Source organism: Alligator mississippiensis, chromosome 7 (genome assembly GCF_030867095.1).
Source record: "Alligator mississippiensis isolate rAllMis1 chromosome 7, rAllMis1, whole genome shotgun sequence".
Lineage (NCBI taxonomy): Eukaryota > Metazoa > Chordata > Crocodylia > Alligatoridae > Alligator > Alligator mississippiensis.
In genome coordinates this window covers 37,257,071-37,280,807 of record NC_081830.1, presented here as the reverse complement: position 1 = coordinate 37,280,807, position 23,737 = coordinate 37,257,071, and the positions used below count along the sequence as shown (strand labels likewise).

At 48.8% G+C, this 23,737-nt stretch overlaps 1 protein-coding gene across 4 annotated transcripts in view; it reads right to left on the bottom strand.

Annotated features, from left to right (window-relative positions):
- STK25 (serine/threonine kinase 25) overlaps window positions 1-13,142 on the bottom strand; it is a 51,555-nt gene extending 38,413 nt beyond the window's left edge. For 2 of the 4 annotated variants that reach the window (XM_019499834.2, XM_059730830.1), the window contains exons 1-8: window positions 13,017-13,142; window positions 12,591-12,715; window positions 4,919-5,149; window positions 3,310-3,366; window positions 2,642-2,750; window positions 964-1,121; window positions 486-671; window positions 124-269 (exon numbers count right to left, since the gene is read on the bottom strand). In XM_019499834.2, coding sequence (XP_019355379.1) covers window positions 124-269; window positions 486-671; window positions 964-1,121; window positions 2,642-2,750; window positions 3,310-3,366; window positions 4,919-5,149; window positions 12,591-12,641 — 938 coding nt within the window. In that variant the 5' untranslated portion in view covers window positions 12,642-12,715; window positions 13,017-13,142. The remainder of the gene's footprint in view (window positions 1-123; window positions 270-485; window positions 672-963; window positions 1,122-2,641; window positions 2,751-3,309; window positions 3,367-4,918; window positions 5,150-12,590; window positions 12,716-13,016) is intronic. The other 2 variants (XM_019499835.2, XM_006267035.4) reach the window with 2 other exon arrangements.
- Window positions 13,143-23,737: the final 10,595 nt, after the last annotated feature.

Here is a 23,737-nt window from a genome sequence, read left to right as displayed (position 1 = left end):
AGGGGCCTGTCTTATAATTGCTGCATTGGGCCTCTAGGATCTGAGGTGTCAGCATGCAGGGTACAGTGGAAGCAGCCTGCAGCAGGACCTGGCAACAAACATCAGGGCAGGCAGGATACGCACATGTCAGAATCTCCAGAGCTGGAGTCTTCTCCGTGGCCCTCTGACTTCCAACGCTTGAACCGGTCGATCAGCTCCATGAGGAATGAGGTTTTCTTAGTGTAGCGTGTGATGAACTTGTGCTTTAGCAACTCCTTAGCAGTTGGCCTCTGTGGTAAATAAAGAGCTAGGCAAAGGTATGGAAGAGCTATGACATTCATACCCCAGAGCTTTGCCTTTTGCTTCCACCATGCCCCCTTTCCCTCCTGCACCCTGGCTCCTAGAGTCTTGGTGGAGGCCTCAGCACCCAGACGGGTCTGTAGGCCCCTCTGGCTCTGCAGTGCTATGCCCTGCCATTCTGCCCCAGCATGGGAAGGGATACTTACAAATCTAGGGTCCTTGTTGAGACAGGCTTCCACGAACTCCTTGAAGGGCTTGCTGTAGTGCCCTTCCAGTGTTGGAGGATTATTTTTGGGGATCAGAAAGAGAACCCTCATAGGATGCAGGTCAGAATTTGGGGGCTCACCCTTGGCTAATTCAATGGCTGTAATCCCAAGGGACCAGATGTCTGCCTGAGACACGAATGAGAAGAGGGATTTGGTCATGGATGGCTGTGTATGCAGAGGCCAATGCAAGATGCATACAACAGAACTAACAGAAAGGCCCCGTCTCACTGAGGGCAAATGTAGGATTTTCAATAGTTATTTGATCCCAAGCTTCCCCCACAGATCCCAATCCCTCCTCTTAAGGGCTACTCTCGAGGCAAAGGGAAACATCCATTCTAGCATTAGTGTATGCACGTCACATAGCACTGATGCATGCCAAGTCCTGAAGAAGGTGACAGCCCCCCTGCTGCAAGCTCACCTTAAAGTCATAGGCAGACTGTTTGATGACCTCTGGTGCCATCCAGAAGGGTGTCCCAACAAATGTGTTCCTCTTGATCTGGGTGTCTGTCAGCTGCCCAGCCACCCCAAAGTCAGCCAGTTTCACATCCCCTTGCTCTGAAAGCAGCACATTGGCAGCTGTTTGCACAAATGAGAATAAGTTCAATGGTTTTTGGACCCCACAGGAAATCCAGTACCCATGGCTGGAGCAGAGTTAGTGTAATACCTCCCTGTTGCTCTGAAGGATCTCTCCTCCCCTTGTTTATTCCCCACAGCTTCTATTTCCAGGGTCTAAATGTTATTCCCACAGTTAGCAGAGGCCCTGAATAGCTTTCTACAATCAGGGCAGGAGAAGGGGAACATCTACCCGGCACCACAGATCAGCCACACAAGACTTCCTGGAAGCTGCTGGCCACATGGAGAAGGATATCCAGCTAAAGACACTTTAAAGGGACCTGATTTTCAGCACTGCCTGAAATCCTGGCTATTTGAAGGCACCAATCACTGCCAGAAGCCCTAGTCACAGATATCCTAAAACCTGCCCACTTATCTGTTTCTGCCCACAAGATATCCCCTAAGTTGGTTTGCAGATGAACAGAATGGGGTGGCAGGAACTCCTGCCATCCCCACTGCAGCTGTTCCTGTGGGGGGGGGGGGGGGGGTAAAGAGGGAGGTCTGCAAGAGCTAGGAATAGCAAGCCTGCCCCACCTGTGCACTACCAGTGGTGCAGACAATTGGAAGCCATGGACACATGCAAGGCTTAACTTGGGCACAGTTAAGCCCTCCTAATTTTGAAAAGCTGCAAACACAAAATTCCTAACACCATCCCACCTATATCCACTTCATGCCCCCCTGCAGTGAGAAAGACCCTTACTCCCAGTCCCAAACTGGCGCTCCCAGCAGTTCCTTACTCATCAGTGTCCTCCCACCACCTGCAAGTAGCAAGGCAGAGTACATAGCAGTTAACCCTCTTGCCCCATCTGCTTCTCTTGCTGAAGTCACAATGTGCTCCTGCTCCCAACCCTCATTATGATTTGGCTACCTCCCTTTACTACATCATGCTGGACTAAGCTTCTTGGAGGGCAGAACCTGTCTGTCCATTCTGCAGGGTGTCTGTCCTATTTGGAAAACTAGTCAAGGATAAACTACAGTCAACAGCCCCGAGGCTTCCAGCACCATAGCACCAGTGTGAAAAAGCACTCCATTAAGAAGCTCTTGTTGCATGTACTGACGGAGCTCCCAACCACAGTGGTAAGAGCACTAGGTGTACTGCAACCATGGTGGGACAGCACTGTGATCCCTCAGGACCTGATGTGCCAAAAAAGAGCTCCAAAAAGCAGCTAGGAGCAATCAGGCAGGAAGCCAAGGACCTCTGCTGTTTGACATCTCTCTGGCAACTCATCTTCCCCACCCCTTGCTCCATTTTTTCTAGCAAAGCACAGGTGCCAGCCTAGCACTTCTGACCCTTCATGCTCTCCCATTTAGGGTACACCCTTTGATGTCCATGAGAAGGAGGTTTGTTCTTGAATAACTACTAATAACTAGACCTATTGGACAACAGAGATACAAGTCTGGCTGCTCTGGTCTCTGGAACCACTCTCAGGTTGCTTCCATGAGCGTCTCTGGCAGGGAAAGGGTCCAGCTTCTCCAAGTCTAACCTTTGATATCCCTATGGATCTTCCTCTCTGAGTGCAGGTAGTCCAAGCCCTTCAGAATTTCCCGCAGGATAGTGGCAATGTAGGTCTCTTCCAGGGGTCCTGGCTTCAGCTGAAACAGGGAAGAAAGGAGGGAGGAGTAAGTGCAAGTGCTTGCGGGGGGGGAAGAAATATAGCTGCTAAATACATGGGAAAGTGGGGAAAGAAAGGTGGTGGGTGAAGTGGGAGGAAGATGCAGCATTGGAACTTTCTCCTCAATGTCTGTGACATGCACTGAGGAACCCTCATTGGCGAGTCACAAGTTTTGCCATTCCCAGGCTCTTCTCAGTTTGCTCATTGGAACCTCACACCCAGCAGGTCTAACCGCACCAGTCCAGCAGATGCATTGTTCCTGAAGGAAACATCTGGGTTTGACATCCTGCTCCCCAAACCCAAACTGCACAGGAAAGGCTATGAATTTGGAGAATTTGCAGCTAGGGAAGAAGTGGGTGCTTGGTACATGGGACGTGAAAGTTATAAACATGCCCATTCAGCCCCACTAATTCCTCGCACTCTGAATCAGACTGAGTGATGCAAACATGCACCATGCTTATGAGCTGCTTCACAAACCAAGGCTCCCCAGTATGCCTTTGAGCAGGTGTCTAGAGACAAAGGCTAACCAAGCTACTCACCAAATCAAGTGCTGACCCTCCACCCAGGTACTCCATGATTATCCACAGCTTGGTGCCCTGCAAACCAGACAAGGGAATGGGCTTGAGTAAGTGTTGGTCACGGGTAGAGGTGAAAACAGCCAGAATCAATCAGGCTTTCCCTCCACAGCAGCAGGACCAGCAACAAGTTTCTCCAGGAGTGGAAGCTGGAATTGGTCCAATGAACTGAGTGGGCTTTGTGTTTCCTCCCCTGGGCAAGGGTCACATCAGGGACCTTCCATCCTTCCCTGCCCTTGCTGACATGGGTGCATGACACTGAGGGCAGACCAGGGGATGGAGCACACCACACACTTCCCTTCCAAGCCTTGTTTTTAATTCAGTTTCCTAAGTGGTTTGACATCAGTCCAAGGTGCAAGACTGCATACCCTGCAGCGTAAGTCCCTTCACAGTCAAAGGCCATATAAATCTCTCCCCACGGACACAGTAAAGTGCCTTTGTCCTTGCCTGGAAAAGCACATGTATGGGACAAGGCAGCTCTCCAGTCCTGGATACTGCAGCTGCCCACTGGGGTCACATCTGACAGCTTTCATGGTTGTTCACTTGCAACAAACTCATTTTGTGCATCTCCAAGCAAGATGGAAGCTCTCAACCTTGGTTTACCTTGCCACAGCATGCCTCCTAGGATTTAACTATGCTCATGGCAATTATTCTGTAGGCCTCCCAACACAGAACCCCTGCATGTCCACTTCACTCACCTGTAGCATCTTGACAAACATCTAACAGGTGGGGAGTGTCTCTTCTGTTGTGTCTAAGTGTCTGGAACAGCAGGGCTCTGACCCTTGACACCTTCATGACACCAGTCAATAGTAACAGCAACAGCATTATAACAGTGACCCTTTAATTTGGACCTCTGTCTAGACTGGCATCAGTGAGAAACAAAACAACTGGTGGCCTCAGACCTTTCACTGGCAATGCAGAGACTGCAGGGTGGGTGGGCCCTATTCATGGACAGGATTGGGTCTTGGGCAGCCCAGCACTTCCATACTGCTCCACAGGGGAATCATGCAGAGAAGAGCAAAGGTGGAGCAGGCTCTGCTAGAGGTGGTGTCACCCACCACAGCAGTAGTCCTGACAGGAAACCAGAGATTGGGACCAACACCCTGAGATGGGCCTTGTTCCTTTTCTCAGCAGACAAGTTCTGCACAGGCTGTGTTTCAGAGGGTGCCTGGGGTGGTGTTAATCCAGGAACAAGCAACCCCCAAAAAGAAGGGCATGGGGTTGGGGAAGAGGCAGTAGGTGCATTATCACAGAGCGGCCAACTCCACGCCTCAGGCCATATGCCCCTTGGAAACACAAAGCAGAAGGCAAACATAAGGAATGGATGTTGGATGGAAGGTCTCTGACAGAGTTGAGTCGCTCGCTCTCTGGAGATGTCATCCTGCCCAGCGAGTTCTGCAGGGTCTGAGTCCCACATGGTCAGACAGAATGACAGAAGCAGCTACTGATTTTCCTGGTCTGTCGCAACAACCTTTGCTGACAGTGCATCCTACTGCTGCTGGGCACCCATCTGTCAGACCCTGCAAGCTGCCCACCAATGCCACAGGCTGCAAGCAAGGGTGTCCCTGCCCACCTTCAGGTAGGAGCCATAGTAACGGGTGATGTAGGGGCTGTCGCACTGACTGAGCACCGTAATCTCCTGCTGGATATCCTCAATCTCATCCTCCGCCTCCTCCAGGTCAATGATCTTGATGGCAACCACCTCCTTGGTGCGGTTGTCGATCCCTTTGTACACCTCACCGAATGAGCCTTTCCCAATCCTCTCCAGCTTGGTGAACAGCTCCTCTGGGTCCACACGGGAGTGCTAACCCAGGGACAAAGACAAAAGGAAGAGTCAGTAAACCCCAAGAAGCCAACAGGATGCACAAAAGCAGGGTTCTTTTCTCCCTGACTTCCCGTATGATCATCATATCAAGACAACCTAGAGCCCCAGACTATTCTCTGGGGATTCCCCACACACCAAAGTTCAGCCCAGGGTGACCCAACCAAAGGAAGAAAGGCAGAACAAAAGCTTTAGAGGTGGCATGCTCGGCCCCCAGGCCTCCATGCATGCAGAAAGACCACTGGAGAAGCAACAAGCTCCCATAGGCAGGGCCTTTCATTTTGCTATCTTTACGCTCCCTGCCACCATGGAGCACAGGAGGGTCAGGCACTTTCACAACAGCTGTATAAAAATGGAGCTGCCCATCCTCAGCATGTAGAAACAAGACCTGGAGCATCTCAGAGGCAGCATTCTTTTCCAAAGACCTAGTGAGTACCATGCAAATAGCAGCCCAAGAGAAAGGCCAAAAGAAATCCACTGGCATATTTTCTCCCATATCAGCAGAGACTTTGCCAGGGGTTTAAGGCACAGTGGGCTATTTTCTCCTCTCCCACCATCTGCCCTTTATTTTACTACCAGACTTCACCACAAAGCAGGCTAAGCTGTTCAACAACACTGGTTAAAGGCGACTGCCTTCACTGCTGCCATACATGAGCCAGCCCAGCAGTCCTTAGCTATTGGCAATGCCTGCCCCACGTCACTCTGAAGGACAGCTGCAAGGATCCCAGCTCCCCATCTGCCCCAAAGGGCACAGACTGCTGCTAACAGCTGGGTCTGAAGCCTCACTTTTCTCACAGATGGTTCATCTGGCTGCAAAAAGGGCCAGCATGTCCTTCACTGGACAAGCCCATTACCTGGAATGCTTCTAATGTCATGAGCAGCAGGGACATGTTTGCATTTACATGGCAATTAGGCCTCCAATTTAATCTGTGTTAATATGAATGGGTGTATAGAGAGGGAGGTGGCAGCCCCATTCTGAAGCTGCTGCGTTCTGCCCAGATGCTGGCTTGCAGTATGGCACTGCAGCCTGCGGGTAAAAGGCTCTTTGTGATCAGAACGGCTTTTCTAAGTAGGTAGCCTGGACTCTGGAAAGTACTGCCTGATCAACATACTGGAAACAACTCAGCCCTGAGCATTTATGGGTTCTCTACACCCAGCGTGTCTGGCACTCAATACCACACTCACCTATGGGCAAGCATCACGCAGGAGGGGCCACACCCTGCTAGAAGAGCCAAGACTCTCTTTGAGGTCAAGATAGCTGCATGTTTCCCATCTGCTTCTGGGGCTGCAGCCCTTATTATTTAATCATTAAACCAACCTGGATCATTAAGAAGCCTTTGGATGGGCAGGGCTGTTTATCCCCAGCCCCCAGAGTACAGGGTGCTGCAGGCTCCATGCTCAGCTCCCTGAACAGGCCTTTTAATCCAAGATACAACAGAAGGGCAACCAAACATCCTCATGCATCCATGGCAACGCCCAAACAGCACTGCACTTTGAACAAATATGCTGGAAATGGAGCGGGAGGGGAAGAGCAGAGAGCAGCCGAGATGAAAGGAGTGAAGGAGACGCAGCAAGGCCTGGGCGGGGGAGGGACAGGAGATGATCTGAGCCAGAGCAAGACTAAAAGGACGTGGGAACGAATAGTCCTGGGACTGTCTGGCTGGACTCAGAAGGGGCTCCAGGAGCAGTTTTATGCTTTGGAGTAGTAAGGGAGGGGCAACAGAATAGTCTCCATCTGGCAGCACAGGCTGCTACACTGTCTGCCACCCACAGAAGCCTCTTACCCTCACCCCAAGGAGGGATGGAGCAGCTTCCCCAAAATACCCAGCTTGGCATCACCTCTGCAGCTCCCTCTCTGAGCAGAGGCTACCAGGCCCTCCCACCCAAAAACCCCTTAAAGGGAAAGGGCAACGGACACATCATCCACCACACCCTGCAGGGCTGAGGGGGAACTGGACATAGAGCAAGGACCAGCAACCTCTGGGTCCTTCAGCAATGACAGTGGAGGGCAGAGTGGTGGCAGGGACAGCGTGCCAAGCAAACAAGGCTAGCTGTTGGGAAGGCCATCTGGGGACATGCGGATGCAATTGGGTACAGTAATATGAGGCAGCTCCCAGCACAGCAGTGACTTGGGCGAGCGGTAGGGTGCAGAGCAGCCAAAACCACCCATGTGGTTAGTGATGGCCAAGACGCTTGGACAGACTGCATGAGAGACTGGTCCTATCCCATGAAAGGGAAGCTGGCACTTAGAATGAGAAACTCCAGCGTTTGCAGCTGTCCCAGCACAGATTGAGAGCCTCAAGGCTCAACCCCATCAGGTTTTGTGGAGAACTGGGGGCTGTAAATTCTTCAAGGTCCTCTTTGAGGCAGGGACAACAGAAAGGGCCTCTGGATGGGCTGACCACAAGCTTTGCCTACACAAGCTTGTTAAAAACATTACAAGCCCCTGACTGAGCCAAGCCCTGTGAGTGAATTACTCTGCCCAATGATGCAAAAAGCAAAGGCCCAACCCAAAAGTCACACTCCCCAGGAAATGCCTGCTGGAGACCATGAGCATGCTCACAGTGAAGGCCAGACCAGGCATCACCAAGGCCTTTGTCCCACCTAAGTACGGAAGGATCAGGGGAAACACGGCCTTGGCACAGACAGCATGAACAGAACAACATACAAACTGAGCAAAGATGGGTGCTTGCAATCCCGTCTAAGGCAAAGTGAGGCCACAGAAACCCAGCAAGGTTTCCTGAGGTCAATTCGGACACCTGCACAGTGAAGAGGAAATGCTCACTGAGGGGAGCGAGCAGTCCAGTCGGCCGACAGGCGAGTTTTGGCACATGATTATGCACTGCTGAGAGATGGCATGTAGAGGACAACCAGCATCCTCATCCTGGATACTGTCTAGTTCACAGCCTATTCTCACTGCTTAGGAATTGCTTTGGTTCCAGTACAGGCTTTACAATTAGAGTGACCCCCACCCCACACCCTTATACACAGATCAGACAAACAGTCATGGGGCACTGAAAGTGGAATCCTTCACCCCAGGTAAGGCACCTAGAGGGAGTGGACCCATCAGAGCCTAAGTGTACATTCATTAGCACCTGCCATGCTCTGCAGCTGCCATTCACATTAGAACCCTTTTCTGTTCGCTTCTGCTAATGCCAAGCCTGCAGCAACTGCAAAGCAGAGCCCCAAGCATGGCGGGGAGGAGAACCAGCTGACCTGCTGCTCTCTGTTCTATTACACAGCTCTTACGTGATGTCTGCCCAATCATATCTATGTGCTTGGCTGAACATTCATTGCACAGGCTCTGCAGTAAGAGAGGGACTCAGGCAATTCCAGCATTTCTCCTGTGCTGAACTGCTCTGCCAAGCCACTCAGAGCTAAAGAAACAAACGAAGTTGGGCTGGGGGTGGGAAACAATACTCTATGTGGGAAAGGAGGAAGAAGGAACATTAGGCTGCATCGCAGGCTCTGCTCCCCTCAACCCCACCTTGCTAGCTGTGGGAGAGGCATCCCATCACAATGGCTGTCAGGAAATGCCCTATCATGCACAAAGAGATAATGTTTTAAAGCAAAGCAATTCTCAGCTGGCACTGGGGGTTAAGAGGAATGGCATGTTCGGAGCCAGCCTGGCAGCTGTGAGCACTCCAGACTTGGCAGCGCTGCTGCTGAGGTGGGCAGCTCTAGAGGTGACACCGTTAAGTCCTGTTCTGGGAGGGGGTCAGGGGAAAAGGGAAAGATCCCACTCGCTCGGCAGGATTCAATCACTGCCTGGAGCATGAGGCACAGATGAGCTGGTTGGCAGTGTGCACTCACCCTGCTTCACCCCTGCTTCTCTGCAGTTCACCTGTGCTGTCTCCCCCAGGGCTCTGTTATGAAGGCACCAAGAGGTGCTTGCCTCCAGCCAGAAACCTGGGGTTTTCAACATGGGGCTGGGCCACAAACAGGATGCAGGGGTCACAGCCACCCTGCCCCTAAAAAAGGTGAGAACTGCAGGGCTATGCCAAGGGTTAGAACCTTCTTGATTGGGGGGAAAATATTTTGAGAGTCACTATGGCTTGTGCTACATGCCATAGCATAAACAGCTGGCTTCACAGCTCCAATATTCATTTTTCCCCCCTATAAAGCTTTTCACTCAGGTAATTTCTCAGTACTGAGATAAATATGCAGAGCTTCCCAGTGCTACACACCCAGCTAGAAGGGCCTCAACCTTAAAGAGATTGCAGCAGTTCTGACCTCCCTTTAGTGTTTCCTTCCCTCAAGCAATTCTCCATGTTACATATTAACCCTTTGGGCCTCTCCCAGACATTTCTGCAGCAACTGCCCTGCTTTCCTCAGTGAAAGTGATCCTGTCACATGGAAACACCTGCAAGTTTGCTGGTCACTACCTCACTAGCTCATGGTTTTTCTGTTGTCTGCTGAGCCAGAGCAAGGGCTTTGCACTTCTACAATCCCAAATAAAAAAGGCAATTCCCATGGCAACAAGGCTTTGTGTTTCTTTAATTGTCTAGCCAGGACTCCCCAAGTGCCATACTTGCATCAGCTCTCAGGACACTGCAAGGATGTCATGAAGTATTACTAAGCCACAGAAAGTTTGAAAGACTTTGTCAAGGTCGCAGAAGAAGCCTGCAACAAAAGCTGGAAGCAAACGCATAGCTGAGCTTGAAGCCAAAAGTTACTCGCATAACAAGAACAGAGCCTGGGGCTCCCCCTGTGCCATCTAAATGCAGCAAGGAATAATCCCTGCCCAAGACTGCAGGCAGGAGGGAAAGCAAGGACACAGAGAAGGGGAATGATGTGCCCAAGGTCCCAGCAGGTCAGTAGAACTGGGAATAGAACCCCTCCCTCCCCCACAGGCAGTCTGTGAACAATTCCTACTCCTCTTCCAAAGCCCCCCACGTACATAGAAGCCAATTTATAACCTGAGGCTTGTGGTCAGCCCCTGGAGGAAGGAGGAGGTGGGGGGTGGAAGAAGAACAACACAAGACACCTGTCAAATAACTTTCCTCTTTAAGATTAGCTGGTAGAAGGAAAGGAAAGGCTTTTGTTGCAACTAGAGGTCGTGGTAAGGAGAAGGCTGAGAATGCCCTTGTGGATAACAACAAGAAGGTAGCCATGGTTGGCACTGGTAACCTTACACCCAATATTCACTGACAAAAAGCTTGCTGCAACCAAAGAAATTATTTTTTGGTGAAGACACCCATCCATCACAAGCAGCTGTCCCCTCTATTCACTCTGGCTCCAAGTTACCCTTCTTGTCTCCTTACCTTCCTTCTGCCTTGTTCCCTTACCTACTCATTACCTACTTCTAGCAGCCCTCCTCTTGCAGCTCCTGCATTAAACTGCTTCATCAATGCACCATTTTTCAGCTGTAACTAAACAGATCCTCTCTGCTGTCTCCAATTCTCTCCCTCTGCTACAACTAGCTCAAGACATATTATTGTCTTTAATTCTGTACAGCATTTAGGGAACAGTTGGTGCTGCACAGCAAAATAAGTCACATGGCAAACTAATTTAAAACCAGTAAGAAAGTTTAATGGATCCAGGCAAAAGATAGCCACAGCCAAAAGCTTCCACATTTAAGTACTCAACCCCACACTTGGGAATGCAGAATGCCTGAAAGAAGTTTAATGTAAAATATGCCAGAAGAAGAGCTCTAAATCAGTGTTTCTCAACTGGTGGGACGCAAAGGTCATGTGGGTGGGACTTCAACTCATTACCCAATTGAAAAAAATCAAAGTTGTTTGCACTTCAAATAGATGAATCAATGGATCTCTCAAACAGTGGGGTTTTGTTTTTATTATGGTGGGACCAGGGTTTTTTTGACAAAATGACTGGTGGGACATAAGGTGCAAAAGATTGAGAACCACTGCTCTAGATCTCGATAGCTACAGCATTTGCAAATTTGGCAGAAAAATGTGGGAAGGAACAAGATGCCAGCTATGCCCTCCTTCTGCGGGGAAGAGGCATCCAATTTAGAGATCATTTACAACACTCTCACACCAATTCTGCTTACAGATCACCTAAAGTAAGGGACAACAATGCATGCACATTTACTTCTAATAAGGAAGAGAAATTCAGGTGGGCAAAGGGAGGGGGAGCTCTTGGATATTTCAGTCCACAACAGTGAACAAGTTCCAAGGTACCAGCAGTGAAGCTCTGGCTGAAGGATTCATGCCAAGATCAGTTCTCTGGCCCCTACCACAGAATCACCCCTTTAAGTCCAATTGGGAAAAAACATTATCACAGTGATAACACTGTTCACCAATGCCAATATATGTATTTTATAGGACAGTTACCTATTCAGAACCAACCAGGGAAGCTCCTTGCCCCTCTCCCATGCTTAGCTCAATCCACCAGCCCCAACTGTCCACTACGAAGGTTGCTCATGTACAGTGGTAGCCTGCAGTTCTTTTTTTGGACATATTTCTTCATCGAATCATGAGGAAGTAGCTGGGAGGGACCTCCAGAGGTCATCTAGTCCAACTGTCTGCCTGAGGCAGGATCCTCCCTATCCAAACTATCCCATAGAAACCATAATCTAAACTCTACATAAGACTGCCTTCAGCTCTGACACAACACTGACCTAACAACCTAACCTGCCACAGGTAAAGCAGGGGAACCAGGGCAGCTGACATCCTACTTCTATGAAAGGTTGTCAATATATGCTCAAGAAATCCCAGGGAAGAGGGCCATGCCCCCTGCTACAGAGAAAGGCAAAAACCCCTACAGTCCCCACCAATCTGACCATGGGGTAATGTTCCCTCTTGACCCCAAATATGGTGACTGGTCTGACCCTGAGCAAAGGGACAGGACTCCCAAGCCAGAAACCTTTGCCTTTGGTCCCAGCAGGAGCACTGGCACACCTTGATCAATATCCCCAGCCTTGGCTGTAGCCAACACCTAATGCCTCTGAGGAAGGCTTAAAAACACCCTTACACATGTAGCAGGAAAGGCAGGCAGTGGCAACCTGCAAAGCTCAGATGCCTGGGAAATCCCCATAGTAGAACACAGGCATCGCTACACCTGCATCTTCCCTGGTCGGGGGCTGTTCAACCTTTTCTTGATCACCTCCAGGGATGGAGAGTCCCTGCTCCCCTACACGTCTGCTTCACGGCCTGGAATTCTTACCCCGTTTGCCCCCAAATATTGGGAACGTCAGCGACTCCCACCTCTCTCAAAGAGACCCACGTTATATTTCGAGAGAGAAAGTGCACCTGTGCAAGCCTCCTCTTTCCTTCCTCTCCTGAAGCAGCAACCTTGCAGCATGTCAAAGCCAGGCCTGCCAGGGGTACAACAGCAGTCCCTTGGGAAAGAGAAGCCAGGCTGAGAGCACAGGGGGCAGAGGCACAACAACGGCTTGGCTCCCAAACCAGAGGGGGTTTGCTTCAGGGTTTGTCACCTGCTCTCAGGGGCAGATCCTTACCTGGTTGGCAAATTCCCTCAGGTGAGCCATGTCCCCAGGCTGGTCAGACATCCACTTCCACCAAGCCAGGCAGCGGGAGGCGTGCGGCACAGCCCAGGGGCAATGCTAGCTCCTCCGCGGATGAGCTGGGAGAGGCAAGAACGCAGCTGCTCTACTCCAGGTGCCCCGTGCCCACCTGGCTGCCAGCGAGCGCCCCCCACCCCGCTCGTGCCCGCACCAGGCCAGGGGCTGCCGCCGCCTCCCAACCACACACCCTCTGGGGCCTCCGGAGAGCCAACACCAGCCTGGCCGGCCCTGCACACCCCCGGGCTGCTGTCAGCCCCGTCCCAGCCTGCCCAGCGCCTCCCCACGACCTCCAGGGGCGCTCCCAGTGCCCCCAGCCCGGCCCAGCGTCCCGCCCCGCCCCGCAGCAGCCGTTGCCCCTACCCGCCCGCCCACCCGCCCTAGGGCCGGGGGGCCCGTTGAGGTGCGCGCCCCATGGCGGTGCGGGACCGGCTCGTGCGCAGGCAGCGGGCGCTGCGGGACCGCCTGGGGACGCCGCGCTCGCGGGGGCGGGGCGGGGCGGGGCAGGCAGTGGCGCGGCGCGAGGGCGGCCCCGGCCGCGCGGCCTCCTGGGAGCGGCAGTTCCCGGCCGGGGCTGACGCGCGCGGGGACTACGGCAGCCGGCAGGCCCCGGGGCGCGCGCGGGGCATGCTGGGGCATGTAGGCCCGCGGCGCAGACGGCTGGAACCACAAGCCCCAGCGGGCCCCGGGCTGCCCCACCCACCGTGTCCTGGACCACCGCGGCCGGCTCCCAGGAGGGAGCGAGGTTCTCCGTGTGCCCGGAGGGGACTGGACGGGCCAGTCCGCGCTCTGTCTGTACGCACACACACTCACTTATTTGCACGCATACTCATGCACACACACACACACACACACACACATATATATATGCATATACACGCACGCATACATATACAGGCACATGCACACACGTCTCCATTGCCACATATATACGCACACACATACACATATATGACACAGACATATACGCATACATACAAGCCTCTACGTTTAGGCTATCACGTGGGCACCACTAAGGACACACTTGTGTGCAAGAGCAGCATCATTTTGAAGGGGATGCCTTGGGGAGGCTCTTTGAAGTCCAGTGCAGTAGACCCCAGAGGTTTTCTACAGCATTATTCTTTTCCCTGCTTGGTTTTACTCTGGGAATCCAGGTCCTGTCATGGCTGAAGCTGGCAGGGTGACAGGGCCAGTGCCAACAATAGCACCATCAGATCAAGGGGAAGACAAGGTAGATAATAGAGGGAGAGACTGGTTTTAAACAAACTAGATGACACATTTTGCTAATTGTTTTTTTCCCCCCCCATTATTACCTCTCTGACTATGGTTTTGAGTAAAGAAGCCTTTGTTGAAGATCGCCTTCTTACCTTTCCATAGACAAGCCAATTGCTCATCATGAGCATCCTTCATCCAATGAAGCAGAGCAGAGTACACATGACTTCATGTTATTTCTTAGAAAAAAAAAAGGAACAAGTTGGAAAAGATACTTCCTGAAGAAATTACCACGCACATCAAACAAACCCATCTGAAATCCTGTGCTCAGGTCACCTTTCAAATCTGACTTGGACTCTTTCTAACTAGTAAAACAGACATCTCTCCATCAAACAGGCCCAGTTGCAGGTACCTGTACACACAGGTTTTTCCAAATGGCCATTTTGTTTGCTGGTGCTACCTTACCATGCTTGCTAAAAGCCATGGCAAAAGTGGCCCAGTTGTGAAACAAGTCCCTGGATTGCAACAAAGATCTAAACTAGGAAGCTGCAGCCTGAGGTTAGCACCTTCCCGACCTGCCACTTTGTTACACTTAAAAGGCCAGTGCCTAAAGCAGTGGTTTGCAACCATTTCAGTTTCAATGCACCCCCTAATAATCTCAAGGCAGCCCTTGGAAAATGCCCGCTCTTAGTTTTCAGTCATTTAGTAACTATAGAAAAATAAAGCAATTCTGCTGCTGCAAAGAATTTAGAAAGACCACAACAGGTCAAAATAGTTTGGACACTATGGATTCCTATTTGAAATCTCTGGGTTTACCTTGTGAATCATGTTTGTACACCTAACAGCGCTGACATTGCATGGCACCCCTCAAAGGATATCAAGGCACCCCCAGGTGCTGCAACACCCTGGTTGACAATCACTGGCCTAAAGGAAGAGAAGTGAAAACAACAACTGGCGTTGCAAATGTCTGTGGTTTTGGCAGCCATGAGAGTGTGTAGAGAGAGGCAGCACTTTTGAGTTCAGACGTGATGCCTTTCAGTTGAGAAGCTTTAGACAAAGAGCCACACCTTACAAATACCCAGATTAACTCCACACTTTGCCTTCCAGTTCTGGGGCAGGTTGGGCTGGTTGGTGATACGTGTAGGGCCAGCCCCATGAAACATGACAGCTGTATCCAGGACACACCTAGTCCCTTGCTTCGGGGGAACCAGAAAAGTGCAACAGCATTAAAACTTTGGAATAAATAAGTAAATAAAGCAAGTATCCAGATATGAAAGCCAATTGCTAGGGTATGGGAAGAAAAAGCACCTGGGCCCCAGCTGTGCAGCAATGTGGGAGGGCTCTGCACATGTGTAAGCTATTCATCAGTGTGTGTTATATGTCTATCCAGTCCACAGTAGATGTGAGTTAGTTACTGACCCAGCTGTAGTGTGTTCTAAAGACTCATGTTTCAACTGTGCCTGTTGAGTCCCTGGTGTTAACCAAAATGGTAATGGTTCTCTTTCTTTTTCTGTCTCTCTCACACACACATATGCTTACATTAAATGAGTACATTGGGAGTGTATCCCAACAAACTGTCTCATTAATCTTGTCAGTAATCCTTCTGCTGTTCCTGTGCACAGAATTATGAAGATGGTGAGGTGGAGGTGGTTATGGCTGTGGGGAAAATCATCAAAGAATTGTTTTGTAGGACTGACATACAGTAAGTCTTCAGCCCCCAGGTGACTTAGGTGGTTGTTTTTTGGGTTAGAGCACCCACTCTAAATGCTATGGGATCCCACAGTGTTGGCCAGCAATTCTGGAGCAGGACCACAGGCAGAGAGAGGTAGGGCTACATTCTGATGCAGAACAGCCGTGACTCCAGATCTTGACCCAGCTCTTCAGTGGCATATAGGTATGCAGATGAGAGGTAATATCAGATCAGAAAAATTACTTTTATTATCTGGAAGCTGGCTACCTCAAACTTCTGCAGACTAATGGTAACCAGTTTAATGTTTGCAAATCTCAGTGACATAACTTTGAAGGTTTGTGAGGCAATTACTGTTGATTCATGCACATGGGGTGGCAATTGCTAACATCCCAAAATAGCAGCTGGCTTTGAGACGATGGGCTTTTTGAACTGGACTGGGGCCAGTCATGGCACATGTGACTCTTGTCTGCTCCCACAAGATGCTCATGAATATAGCAGCCAGAATCATAGACTCATAGAAAAGCAGGGATATTAGTCCATCACCCTTCGTGAGGCAGGATCATTCCTATCCAACCATCCCATTAAAATCCATTGTCTCACCTATTAGCAAAATTACACAGTCAAACCTGGCACAATTACGAGAAATAACACCCTAACCTGCCACAGGTAAAGTAGAAGGACCACAGCAGCCAGCATCTTGCTGCTGCAAAGGTTATTAAAACACACTTGAGAGAACCAAGATAGTGGGCACACACTCAACTACAGAAGAAAACAAAAACCACCACAGTCCATGCCAATATAACCATAGGGCTACATATCCTTCCTGACCCCAAACATGGTGATCAGTCTGACTCTGAGGCAAGGGAAAGATCCTCTAGCTAGGAACCTCTGGTTTTAAGTCCCAGAAGGAGCACTGGCACACCCCACTCAAAATCCCCAGTTTCTGAGGGAGACAGAAAAAATCCTGATGCATGTAGCAGCAGGAGGGGAAAAAATTCCTTCCCAGCCCCATATGGCAGCCAGCAAAGCCCAGAAGCATGGGAAATACCAATAGCAGAATACAAGTGTAGCAAGTATCTGATGTTTATCAAACCTCTTCTTGACCACCTCCAATGATGGAGGTTCCACAGCTTGCCAAGACAGTCTATTTTGCTACTTCACTGCTTTAACAGTGAAGAAGTTTTTTCCTGATAAATAACCTACTTCACTGCAACTTCAAGCCAATGATCTGCATCCTACTCTGAAGCAAGAGAGAAGAGATGCTTTTCCTCTTTTTTATGGAGCCCTTCAGATATTTGAAGACTGCTCTTCAGATATTTGAAAGATACAGATGGCTCATTAAATAGGCCTAATTGATTGCAGATGGAATTTCAAGCACAATAACTTTCTCAAGGAGCTGATGTTTACATACTTGGATAGCAGGAACTTGATTCCTCCCAGTAATCTGGATATTAAGGAGGAGTCTACATCCACGATCACTTTAGGAGAATTGGCCCATCCCTTGCTGTCCGGACTTATGATGTCCAAACCATATTCTAGAAGACCCAGTAGAGCAGCAGTTATTGCAAACTGGTGAGTGGCAGGATGGTAGTGGAACATGTGACTGAAGGCAACATGGTGCTGCCCACAAACCTGTTTGGATGTGAATGGCCCCATAGCCATTCCTGCGCTTAGGGTGTACTGTACACTGCCTAGCATGTGTGAGGGGAAGGAGGAAGGTACCAGGTACCCTGGCCAGAAATGGGCCAGTGCCTATGCTGGTTTAGTGAACTGTTACAAACAGCCAGAAAGTGCATCACAGGGGCTGCGTTCAAGAAAGGGAAGTAAAGGACATCCTTGTTTTGGAGAAAGACGTGGGGGAAGGAATAATGAGTGCACACCATTAGTCAGTTGTATCTATTTATGGATGAGAAAATCAATGTCATGTATTATTAATCTGAAGCTCCATCAACATCTTTGTTTTGAAATCCCTGGTTCTCATTTCTTTCCCAAATACTGACACACCCAGGGATTAAGTAACAAAATAATTCATTAGCAATCATCAATGTAGACACTCCAGCTTCTGTCAAATCATGATAACATGAAAAAACCCAACATGCTATTATAACAAAACTAAACACCCAAGGAGAGTGGTAACCTATGTACATAAATTCCATGTTACCAATATACCTGTTCTCCAGGGAGGAATCCAGGGATGCATGGCTGTGAAGAGTGTTGGGTACATTTATTCATGATCACTTCTATTTATGGATTGCTTCCACCAGCTCTTTCCCCACCCAGAAATACCCACTGGCCTTAGTGTGGAAGGAAGGCTGTTGGAGCTATGTAGACTGGCATGAGGCTAAGGGACCTGACTGGCATGTCCTGTTGGCCATCCTGTCAAGCATTTCCAGGCTCCACATTTAAAAAAAAGATGTGGAGAAGTTAGAGAGGGTCCAGAGGTGAGCAACAAAAATGATAAAGGGCTTGGAAAACAAGTCATATGAGGTGCAGCTGAAAGAGCTAGGTATGTTCAGCCTGTGGAAAAGGCGTTTAAGAGGAGACATGACAGCAATCTTCAAATATATGAAGGGCTGCCATAAACAAGAAGGAAAACACCTCTTTTCTCTTGCAGCAAAAAGTAGGATGTGGACCAATGGCTTGAAAATACAGCAAAGTAAGTTTAGACTGGGTATCAGGAAAATGCCTTCACTGTTGGAATAGTGAATCAGTAGAATAGACTTGCTAGAGACGTTGTGGACTCTCAGTCACTGGAGGCGTTCAAGAAGAGGTTGGACAGCAACTGGCTGGGGATGATCTAGGCATAGCTATGCCTATGTTCTACTATACTTAACTGGCAAATTCACTGATTTCACAGAAACTGAGAAATTGGGAATTGTCTGGGGAATCTGCAAAATAAAAAAATAATTACTAAAAATAAAATGCTGGCTCAACAGCTCTCTCAGTCAATCAGCACTGAGGGGATGGGTGAGCAACATGATGGACAACTCTCTTGGCCAATCAGTTTTGAATACTATAATTTTTACCCTATGGTTATATTGGCATGGACTGTGGTGGTTTTTGTTTTCTTCTGTAGTTGAGTGTGTGCCCACTATCTTGGCTGGCTCTCTCAAGCTTGTTTTAATAACCTTTGCAGTTTTAATAACAGTATAGTATTGGACTGCAGGGAAGTTATTAGTGGAATTCCTCAAGGACATGCCTTGGGACCAATCTTATTTAATACTTTCATTATACAGTTATTAACCCCTCCCCCCACGCCCCAATTTCAGGCTCAGACTGATTGCCATATTTGGGGTCAGGAAGGAATTTTACCCTGCAGTCAAACTGGTATGGACCTGGGGTTTTTGCCTTCCTTTATACTGTGGACCACTGCCCTCTGCCTGGGATCTCTTGAACTTACATTAACAACTTTTACAGAAGCAAAGCATTGTTTGCCATGGTCCCCCTGCTATACTTGTGGCAGGTAAGGGTGTTATGTCCTGTGCATGTCAGGTCCGCCCTTCCCCCTCTCCCTCCCCCGCCCCCAGGACTGGGGTTTTCCCCACCCTTTTTGCAATTAGCTCTTGCAGGCTGGAACTCTGCCCGCCTGCAGAGCTAATTGCAAACACATGAAATCCATGGGTTTCTCTGCTAAAAGGTAAAATCCATTTTTCTCTGATAAAAATGGGAAATCTTGTGGTTTTCTCTGTTTTTCTGTGGGAAATGGAAAACCCGGATTCCTGGTCATTTCAAACTAGATCTTGCTGATCTGAGAGGAGTTATGAGATTGGAGGCTATTAAGTGCCAGGGATAGGCAGACACTAGGGACAGGATTCTATTTTGCTATAAGTTCTTAAATGGCAGCTCTGTAGCCACATAACTGCAGGGTTTGGCTCTAATGCAAAATCTACAGTGCCAAACAACAGTGTCCTCATGTCAGTTGGGCTTTGTTCTGGCCAGACAGGTACATACCATGTTCTACACTTGCCCAGAACCTGAAATTGTAGCTGGGCAAAAACCCATGATGTGGGGGTGGAAGAGACCCCTTGTATGTTTTAGACCAGGGCAGTGGTGCTAAACCTCGGGCTCATAGAGCCATGTCATCCAGCCTGTGGGTCTCCCCATAGATCCAGAAATGTGGCGAGAGCACTATCAGGGTTAATTGCCACTGCCCTGCTGCCAAATTTCTGGACTCATAGGGAGCAGCACTGGCCAGATAACCTGGCTCTGCATGCTAGATCACACTGGTGTGAGTTTGGGCCAGCATGCAGGGTCACTCTGCAGCCAGATCCAGACATGCAGGGTCAGGCCAGAGATCAGACTGCACCTGCAGACCAGTTCTGTGAGCTGACCCTGCACTGGATCTGGCTCATGGACTGATCCCATGTATAGGATACAGCCCACAGACCGGCCCTGTGCCACTCATCTGGCACATAGGGCCAGACAGGTTGAGCACTTGCCCAGGCAACAGGAGACTCAGGTTATAGGCCTCACTCATCCAAAAAGTTTTGAATCTACATTTGCTGCTTTCAGGGGAGCACTGTAAACACAAGACCATGGATTAGGCATTTCCCAGCTCTCTTCTGGAAGCTGTGCTAATGATACAACAGACTGTCAAGAACTGAGGAAGGATAGCAGTGATAACACAGACTCTGACTTAAAATCATTTTGGGGAAGGGCAGTAAAAGAGGTTTTACTAATGTAGCACTGGGAGTCTGCTATGGGCCCTCAGGGTCAGATCTGGATATGGATAGAGCTCATTGTAATGGGAGGGGAAAGATAAATAAGACTGGGAAAGTGCTATTATAGGAAGCTTTAAGATCTCACGCACAGGCTGGAGAACAAATGCTATTAATCATAGCTAGAAACAGGGCAAATAAGCCTGCATGGCGCTCCATGAGTCTGTGACTAGATTGCTCCCCATACCCTAGCTGGCTTAAAGGTCACTACACTACACTGCAGTGCAACCACTCCCTGAGACGCCAAGTAGCTAAGGGATAAAGTGAGAATTGACAGAGGTTAAGTGGAGTTGAACCTGGCAAAGGATATTAAAGGCTCTTAGCTGCATAGGTAAGAAGAGAACAAGGAATAAAGAAATAAGGATGGGTAACAGCTTAAAGATAATCTAGTTCTGGCCCGACAACTAAATGAATACTCTACCTCAGCTTTTGACACAAACAATGACCTTGAACATAGGGCCAAAAGCAACACAGTGGAAATGAGGATCTTAAAAATGGATATTAGCACAACCAAGAGGGAACAGAGCCACATGTGCTCAGGCTTTGGAGACCAGATAAACCCTGTCCCTGAATTCTGAGCACTGGGTTGTGAAATCACAGATCCAATAGCAAGGCTCCTTAATACATTGTTGCAAGCAGAGGTGGCACTATATGCTTGGAGAATACCATATATAGGACCTGTGCTAAGGAAGGAGAAAAAAAAGAATCTAAGCATGATAGATCCATTAGTCTGACCTCAGCAGAATGCAAGACTTCAGAACAAATTGTGAAGGAAATAATAATTAAGGATGGAGGGGGGAGGGGGGGGGATGGAAAATGAGATCAGAGCTCCTCGGTTAAACTGTATCTGAAGTTTGAAGTTAACTTTCTTCCTACGCTGTACATCTCTACCGTGTAAGTAAAGCCATCTTTGTTTGAACCAGTACGCGTTTGTGCCTAATTCTACTCCAGCAGTCGAAAGTACCCATCTGTACGTGCCGGGTTTGTGGCCACAACCCAGCCGACCCTTTCCCGGATCCCCCTCGGCCCCCACACTACATAGGATTCACAAGATAAACCCAGAGATTTCAAATAGGAATTTATGGTCTTAAAAACATTCTGACCTGCTTTAGTCTTTTTGCAACAAAAGAATCACTCTAGTATTTTTTCCACAAAAACTAAGAGTTGGTATTTTCCGAGAAGTGTCTTGAATCTAAAAAGGTTTAGAATCACTATATTAGAAGTATAGTATTGGGCTGCAGGGAAGTTATTAGTCGAATTCCTCAAGGACATATCTTGGGACCAATCTTATTTAATACTTTCATTAATGACCTTGACATGAGGAGTGGGCATACGCTAATAAAATTTTCTGACGACACGAAGTTGGGAGGCACTGCCAATACTAAGAAGGATCGGAATGTCATATAGGAAATATCAGATGGCTAAGGACTGGACTAATAGAAAGGGGATTATATTTAATAGCACAAAGTGCAAGATCGTGTATTTGGAGACTGCTGACCTGGGAACTTACCAGCTGGAAATGACAAGGGAGGTGAAAGACATGATTGTATTATTCAAGCACAGGATGACAATGAGACACCAATGTGATGCAGCTGAGGAAAAGACCCATGTTCCTGTCTGACCCCAGATGATCAAGTAGCCTCAAGTGTAATGTGCACTTTCACCCACTTGCAGCTCTCAGCAGATTCTGCCCACTCCTCTCAGATGAGGATATAGCTATGGTGATACAAGCACTAGATTGATGCAAAATGGGGTGGTGTCATTCCTTGGAGCAGGTTGCTTTGAGTACATCACCCCCCCCATACACCAGTCATTCCAGTAGTCCCATTCTGGTTCTGCTACCTGCTAAGTGCCTTGATGCTGCTTTTCAAATCTAGTAGCAAATAAGGTATCAGCTAGGTCAGTAACTACACCTCCATCCATAACCTGACAGCCACACTCCTCTGGTCTAGTGACAATCACAAAACATTCTTGACTGCAGTTCTCTGGCTGTGTAAGACATTTTCAGAGGAGAACAAATATATACAGAGTTCTTAAGGCAGGGTCTGCTTCCTCCCCTTTGACAGCATTTATCAATCATAATCAGAACCTCAGGCACTGAAAGCACATAACAGAACTGAAGACAACCCAAACCTATACCAGAGATGAGAGAAAACCAGGAGATGCTATGAAATGCAGCCAGGGAACAAGCTGATTTATTCAACCTGGGAATTGCTTAGATATCACAGCAAAGAAAATCTTAAAATCAGTCTACGTCTCTAATGCAAGGATTAAGAAAATCCTTTTCCTCTGAGGAGACACTGACCATGTTAGCCTTTATGGTCCTAATCCTACAAGCACAATGCATGGAAGTGACTTTATGGAAGTAGCCAGCCGTACTGAGCACAATGGAACTACTCACATGCCAGAAGTTACTTGCGTCTCTGACCTGTTCCACCATATTATTGTGGCAAGAGATGTTTCAAAGTTATCATAGCTTTATCTTGAGTTATTCATTCTGACTGGGCCGTGAAGACCTGTTCTGCTTTTGTATCCTGTTCTATATAATGAAAATCCTCAAGCAGCATTGGAGGCCTCTCACAGGTGCTATATCTCCCACAACACCAGTAGATGTTTATTCAGTTTGCAACTGAAGTATGAAGGCTTGCGTTAGCTGGATTATCTTGATAACAAATAGGTAATTCAGGAGAACCACCACAAGGGGTCACACAATGAACATATAAGAGGACTCCGTGACCATGCAGAAAGTGGCTTTTGACCTGCAGGTTCTTGTGTCAAGTAACAGGCCATGAAAGGCTGGGTGTTGAGCTCTTTTGAGTACCTGGCTGGAAGTATGGTTGCTGGGCCCTTGAAAACCAGGTTCCATGGGTTTCCCATCATCTTCTTCTGCGGCACCTGCTGCCACTCACGCCCTGCGGGAGCAGGGCTGCATGTGCCGTGGTTTACTTGAGTCCCACAGTTGCCGTGTTTCAGTGTCCCTTGGGGTTCTATGATAAACGGATATTTAAAAAAAAACCCATCCCCTCAGTGAAATGGATTTGTATCATTCAGGAACATCATTGGGCAGGCTTTCTTTTTCTGCATTGAAACCACAGAATTGAACAAAAGCCTTTTGCTAGGCACATAACAATTCTTCACTCTTTTTTTCCCCCACTCTGCCCAAGTCCAGTTCAGAAGGAGGCTCGCAGTCCCCTGAAGAAATGTGCGTCCTGCAGCACAGGTTCGTCTCCTCTCCAGCTAGCATCTCTCTTCACCCCACTGGTGTCTAGAGCTGACCCCTGAGCACCTGCCTGCTCAGTGGTGAAAGTCCCTGCTTAAAGAGCTTACAATTGAAATAGAGATGTGATAGGTCCTTATACTAAAGGATATGAGGTACAGATTAAGCCCAAGGTAGCACAGGAACCCAGTGGCAGCGCAAAATGGAGTGCAAGTCTACCAAAGCCAAGATTAGTGCTGTAAACCTG